Source organism: Salvelinus alpinus, chromosome 17, assembly GCF_045679555.1.
Source record: "Salvelinus alpinus chromosome 17, SLU_Salpinus.1, whole genome shotgun sequence".
Lineage (NCBI taxonomy): Eukaryota > Metazoa > Chordata > Actinopteri > Salmoniformes > Salmonidae > Salvelinus > Salvelinus alpinus.
The window spans coordinates 6,345,576-6,352,914 of NC_092102.1; the positions used below are offsets into that span (position 1 = coordinate 6,345,576).

Genomic DNA, 7,339 nt, shown 5'->3' on the forward strand with positions numbered 1-7,339 from the left:
GTCAGGAATTGTGAAAACTGAGTTTATATGTATTTGGCTAAGGTGTATGCAAACTTCCGACTTCAACTGTACCTCATCCCCATATTGTTCTTAATTTTTTGCTCCCTTGCACCCCAGTATCTCTACTTGCACATCCATCTTCTGCACAAATATCACTCCATTGTTTAATTGCTAAATTGTAATTACTTCGTCATTACGGCCTATTTATTGCCTTACCTCCCTAATCTCATCTCATTTGCACACACTGTACATAGACTTTTCTCTTGTTTTATTGACTGTACGTTTGTTTATTCCATGTGTAACTCTGTGTTGTTGTTTGTGTCACACTGCTTTGCTTTATCTTGGCCAGGTAGCAGTTGTAAATGAGAACTTGTTCTAAACTAGCCTACCTGGTTAAATAAAGGTGAAATAAAACATTTAAGATATGTGATAATTCAAATACTTTTGGGTAACCAGATCGTGAATACAACTAGGTTACGAAGTCTTTAACCACACTGTGTTACACTGGTAAGTAAAAACTCATGCTTCCTACACTTTAACTTGTTGTCTGAAAATAAAATGTACATTTTACTCAACTGCGTTACCTACTCCAGTCAGCAGATGTGCGACTTTAAGGCAATGCTGCTAGTGTGACGTATAATCTAGTGGACAGAACGCTTCTTTCAACAGCAACAACAGTTAGTCAGACACCTCGGTAGCTTGCTTGCCTAAATAGCCGAACTAATAAAGCTCTTTAGACGCTTTAGTGTATATTAGCCACTGAGTCTTAAACCCACTTCTGTTGTCTAGTTAGTTATCCGATTTTATTTAATATTTAATGTAATTAGTCAGTTAGCATTAGCCTAGCTAGCTAACATCTCCGACCATGAGCTCACTAAGCTACTCTCCTCCTGCTAAAGAAGAGGGGGTCTGCTGGACGGAGAAAGAAGCTCTCGTGAAAGAGGAGGTGGAGGAGGAGGCTGTTACAATACAAAAACAAGTAGAGGGTGAGGCTGTTACCGTGAAAGAAGAAGAGAAAGACGTTTCAGTGAAAGAAGAGGAAGACGCGTTTAGAGTGAAAGAGGGTGAGGCTGTTACCGTGAAAGAAGAGGAGATTTACGTTTCCGTTAAAGAAGAGAAAGAGGTTTCAGTGAAAGAAGAGGAAGACGCATTGAGAGTGAAAGAGGAGGATGATGCTGTTTTTGAAGTGAAAGAGGAGGAGGGGGAGATGACTATCACATCGAAAAAGGAGGAGGAAGAAGAGGAGGAAACTGGATATCTGGGCCCGGTTTCCCAAACGCATCTTAAGGCATCCAATGGTTCTAACGATGAACTTAGCCATAAGATGCTATTGGGACACCGGGCCCTGATTAATACTAGTAAGTACTGTCTTAAATACAGAGGCACAAACTCTGCAGGTGTTGAACTGATCGTTGGTGTTAAAGCAGAAATCTGCAATTGCTACATCCATATTGGGACTTTTACATTATTTATTTATAGCCATTGATTCTTGAAGAATATAACACATGCCTCGTGAGCTTAGTTCAACTGTTGTAGCCCATCAGAACCCCAAATAAGCTTTTTTTACTCCAATGTTTTAGAAACAATGTAAATGATAAACAAACACGGTATAGCCTCAACATGGTTAAAACTATAATGTTGATATCATGGATGGTCAGTCTTTCCATCATAGGTCTGTCTATGAATTTGAGAGTAGTTACATTTCTCCAGCCCCATCATCATCTTATTACTGAAACAGTGGTGGAATTACAGCTTTGTTACGGTTTCAACTGCCAATTGGTTGATTGTTGTGTGGATTTTTTAAAGGGACAACCTAGTATTTAAACAGAAACAAAATGGCTGCCCAGAGACTTGGGGCTGGAGAAATGTAACCACTCTCAAATTCATAGAGAAAGCTATTGTAGCAACCTTAACCCAACACCTAGCGACCTCGTCAAGAAGTTCAGACATCTTGGCGTAACAGTTATAAGGTGTTGGCTTGACAGTCACTGGACCCAGGTTTGAGTCCAGCTCAGGGCTGAATTCACTGACCATGATGTCATAATGACAGTTTAACCAGGTTTCAAGGCTATATAGTATATTCTAGAATTCATCCATGAGGTCATAATGATAGTTTAACCAGGTTTCTAGAATATATATACTATATTTTAGAATTCATCCATGAGGTCATAATGATAGTTTAACCAGGTTTATAGGCTATATAGTATATTCTAGAATTGCCAGTGTAGATTTCCTGTGGAGGTGAAATTGTTAGAGCTGTTTATAAGTCATTGTATAATATTCAGACATTTATTTTTTCATGCCATTACATTAAAGGCGAAACATACCTAAACTCAATTACATTAAAGGTAAAACATACCTAGATTCCATTACATTAAAGGTGAAACATACCTAGATTCCATTACATTAAAGGCGAAACATACCTAGATTCAATTACATTAAAGGTGAAACATACCTAGATTCCATTACATTAAAGGTGAAACATACCTAGATTCAATTACATTCATGAATTGGTTTGAAACCTTTGTTTTAGAACCTTCTCAAAGTTGGTGCCTTGACGGATTTGTAGAAAACGGTTTATCATAAAACACTATTTCAATTGTTTATATTTATTTACCTTTATTTAACTAGAACAAATTCTTAACAGCTTAAAAATTTTAAATTAGCATGAATTACCCTCCGTGAACAAGCACAACATTACATTATCTCACAAATATTTTCAAAGATGTGAGATAATTTACTTCTCTGTAATATAGCTTTTCAATCGTGACATTTCGTACTTTTGAGGAAAATAGACATGTTTCTCGACTCATGCCCTGACTTTAAAAAGGGATTTTTGTGAGAATTAGCTTAGGAACTGCATGTCACAGCATGACAATGTGAATGCGATTGGTCAACAGTCTCTTGGACAGGCATTAAACATTTGAATAAGGCTGTAACTTAACAAAATGTGTAAAAAGGGAAGAGGTCTGAACTTTCTGAATGCTCTGTATGTTTTATAAAAAGTTTTCAAATGTAACCTTTATTTAAATAGTGGTTTCCTCATTAGCATGGAAGAGTTTCTACAACCAGATTGCGTGTGCATCGCCCTCGTGCCACAATTTTAGCAAACACAGAAAGGTCCTATATTGGAGACTAAAAGTTGTCTGGCACACTGCTTAGAGTTTCAACAACATGAATAACTTATTTCTAGTCTACAATCTTAGATGTTACTACTAATGTGAAAACAAGACAAAATATGACTGTTCTTGCTCATTTTAAGACAAATTTCAAATAATTGTAACATTCATTACAGACGTCAATTGTTGTACAACATCATGGCTATGCTGTTGGCATCACCTTTTATAGTGGATTTCCGCTGTTGTGGGCCTTTAACTATCTGTCTGACTTTGTTGCTCACACAGGAGAGAGACGTGACTATCATGGATCCTCTGGGGAACCTCAACATCATGAAGCAGAAAAAAGCCTCTCCAGATCAGAACACCCCAAGAAACACCAGCAGAGACCCACAGGGAAGAGAACTCACTGCTGCTCTGACTGTGGAAAGAGTTTTGTTTCTTCAGGATGTTTAGAATCACACCAGAGAACACACACAGGAGAGAAACCTTATAGCTGTGATCAATGTGGGAAGAGATATGTTACATCTAGCGGTCTGACTAAACACAAGAGAACGCACACAGGAGAGAAACCTTATAACTGTAACCAATGTGGGAAGAGTTTTACTCAGTCATCCAGTCTGATATTACACCAGAGAACACACACAGGAGAGAAACCTTATAGCTGTATTCAATGTAGGAAGAGTTTTACTCAGTCATTCAGCCTGATATTACACCAGAGAACACACACAGGAGAGAAATCTTATATCTGTGCGCAATGTGGGAAGAGATTTGCCTCCTCAGCAGACATTAAAATTCACCAGAAAATCCACACAGGAGTGAGACCTTTTAGCTGCTCTGACTGTGGAAAGAGTTTTGTTCGCTCAGGACAATTAAAATTACATTTACATTTACATTTAAGTCATTTAGCAGACGCTCTTATCCAGAGCGACTTACAAATTGGTGCATTCACCTTATGATATCCAGTGGAACAACCACTTTACAATAGTGCATCTAACTCTTTTAAGGGGGGGGGGGGGGGGGGGGTTAGAAGGATTACTTTATCCTATCCTAGGTATTCCTTAAAGAGGTGGGGTTTCAGGTGTCTCCGGAAGGTGGTGATTGACTCCGCTGACCTGGCGTCGTGAGGGAGTTTGTTCCACCATTGGGGTGCCAGAGCAGCGAACAGTTTTGACTGGGCTGAGCGGGAACTGTACTTCCTCAGAGGTAGGGAGGCGAGCAGGCCAGAGGTGGATGAACGCAGTGCCCTTGTTTGGGTGTAGGGCCTGATCAGAGCCTGAAGGTACGGAGGTGCCGTTCCCCTCACAGCTCCGTAGACAAGCACCATGGTCTTGTAGCGGATGCGAGCTTCAACTGGAAGCCAGTGGAGAGAGCGGAGGAGCGGGGTGACGTGAGAGAACTTGGGAAAGTTGAACACCAGACGGGCTGCGGCGTTCTGGATGAGTTGTAGGGGTTTAATGGCACAGGCAGGGAGCCCAGCCAACAGCGAGTTGCAGTAATCCAGACGGGAGATGACAAGTGCCTGGATTAGGACCTGCGCCGCTTCCTGCGTGAGGCAGGGTCGTACTCTGCGAATGTTGTAGAGCATGAACCTACAGGAACGGGTCACCGCCTTGATGTTAGTTGAGAACGACAGGGTGTTGTCCAGGATCACGCCAAGGTTCTTAGCACTCTGGGAGGAGGACACAATGGAGTTGTCAACCGTGATGGCGAGATCATGGAACGGGCAGTCCTTCCCCGGGAGGAAGAGCAGCTCCGTCTTGCCGAGGTTCAGCTTGAGGTGGTGATCCGTCATCCACACTGATATGTCTGCCAGACATGCAGAGATGCGATTCACCACCTGGTTATCAGAGGGGGGAAAGGAGAAGATTAATTGTGTGTCGTCTGCATAGCAATGATAGGAGAGACCATGTGAGGATATGACAGAGCCAAGTGACTTGGTGTATAGCGAGAATAGGAGAGGGCCTAGAACAGAGCCCTGGGGGACACCAGTGGTGTCACACCAGAGAACACACACAGGAGAGAAACCTTATAGCTGTGATCAATGTGGGAAAGGTTTTACTCAGTCAGGCAACCTGGTATCACACCAGAGAAGACACACAGGAAATAAACCTTTTAGCTGTGAAGAATGTGTAAAGAGTTTTACTACATCTAGCAATCTGATTGTTCACCAGCAGACACACACAGGAGAGAAATCTCATAGCTGTGATCAATGTGACAAGAGATACTCTGATAAAAGATCTCTGATCAAACATCAGAAAATACATACATGAAGGAGTTGTTTCATGATATCAATGAAATATTGTCACGCTGTAGAATGTTTTAAATGTGTAGAAGGAGTATTTTAATGATGTCACAATGTCGTCCCCTGTTCAATTGATTTCAGCATGATATGGATATTAGCCTCGGGAAAAATCCAGGCTCTGAATTGAAAGAGTACTATTTATGTGATTTAACACAAAACGTGACTAACAAAAAGTGTTGTTAAACTTAACAGTGTTGCGTTCCTTTGTTTAGCGACCCCTAAATTGAAAGGCATCACTCCAAAATGTAGCTGACTGTCTTTTGCAGGTTGTCCTCTAACCAGTGAGGTAAAGGATATCTCCCATTTCCATGTGTTTTTTTAGTTGTGTTAGTTTCAACAGCACGTACAACCTGATTTCCCCCCTAATCGATATCAGTGATTTATTGCTACTTGTCAAAATTTGATTAACAATCCTACATCACTCCAGTATTTCTTTACAACATCCAAGTGCTAATTGTCTTTATTCCACTAGTGAAGAAGCATGACTCAAATCACCTCATATTTCAAACATTCAGCCTGACAAAAGATACATGTTTTATTATTCCATGCCTCACCATTAAGTGAATTATTGCCAATACATATTAACAAAGGGGTGTACATTTGATTTTCATATTTTATGTAACATTTAGTAATCATAATTATTTATGCAACCAGCTGACCATTTTTGGGTACAATTATATTGACATTGTTGCCCTGCTTTTAGAATATCAGGGTTAATTCTCAGATGTGCCAAACCAAATGTACTAGAGCATGACATTGGGGACTGGGCCCAGATCCAACAACATGCCTATTGAGTGAACAATGAAAAGAGAGAGAAGCTCTGCAGTGAGGTGGAAAATTACTACGGATATTGCAGGAGTTTACTCTTGAAATCAGACAACTTGGTTGCTGTAATTCTCAATGGTGGGCAGTCAAAAATGTTTTGCGTTTGGCCATGGATCCCAATTTATTTTGACTGCACGTTTTTCTGTATTGGAGATTGAGTTTTGTTTGGGCTCGTTCCAAGGGGACAAGAGTTCTAGAAGCTAGTGAGTTTTAGGTAGACGAGAGTTCTAGAAGCTAGTGAGTTTTAGGAAGACGAGAGTTCTAGAAGCTAGTGAGTTTTAGGTAGACGAGAGTTCTAGAACCTAGTGAAATAAAAAATATATAATTTTTGTAGAAAAATATATATTTAGAAATATGTGTTTTCTTTCTTGTTTTTAATTGTTGACAGCCAGTAGACACCATTTTTATATTGTAGAAGGTGAAGCATTGTAGATTATAATGTGAAATGGAAGTTGTTTTCTGTTGGTGGTGAGCAAACCTGTCCAACATGTCTTAAGGGGGAAGGTGTTACAGGATTTGGTTTTTCCATTTATGTTTTGAGGTTGGACTTTAGAAAGTATAGCTCGTTAGCACGTAGGGCGCACTGATTGGTGTCACCTCGTTAGTCTGTATGTGTTACACCTGTGCTGCCTTGTCCATCTCGTTAGTGGGAAGGTGTTTCACCTGAGCTGGTCCAGGTTCTATTTAAGAGTGTCTGGCCCAGTGCTCCAGTTGTCTTGATCAATGTGGAGAGTCAACACCTTTACATGGTTCTATTTTGGGTTGGATATTGCATCCAATTATTAATATTTGAATCAAATGGCATTTCCTTAGAATGCTCATTAGTCTCTCAGTTGTTAATTGTTTTTTTTATCTTATGTTTGTTGTAAATTGTTTTTTCCTAGGAAGCCATTGTGTTGCATCCTTGTCTGAAATGTGCTGTATAAATAAAGCTTGATTTGAACATATTGCAAAACAAATGAACCCAATGACTGACCAATAACCAGACTCTTGCTAAACCAATGAACAAATATGTGCAAAAGCAACACATATCTTTGTCCATCTTAGTATGAAAAACAGTATATAGTTTATCACTTTTCAACCAACCTAGGGC

General features: G+C 40.0%; 1 protein-coding gene across 1 annotated transcript; it reads left to right on the forward strand.

Annotated features, from left to right (window-relative positions):
- The first annotated feature begins 653 nt into the window (after positions 1-653).
- Positions 654-4,125, forward strand: LOC139542034 (zinc finger protein 391-like). The gene is made up of 2 exons (XM_071347007.1): positions 654-1,358; positions 3,405-4,125. Exons 1-2 carry the CDS (start codon positions 866-868, stop codon positions 4,073-4,075), a joined length of 1,164 nt encoding a protein of 387 aa, XP_071203108.1. The 5' UTR covers positions 654-865; the 3' UTR covers positions 4,076-4,125.
- Positions 4,126-7,339: the final 3,214 nt, after the last annotated feature.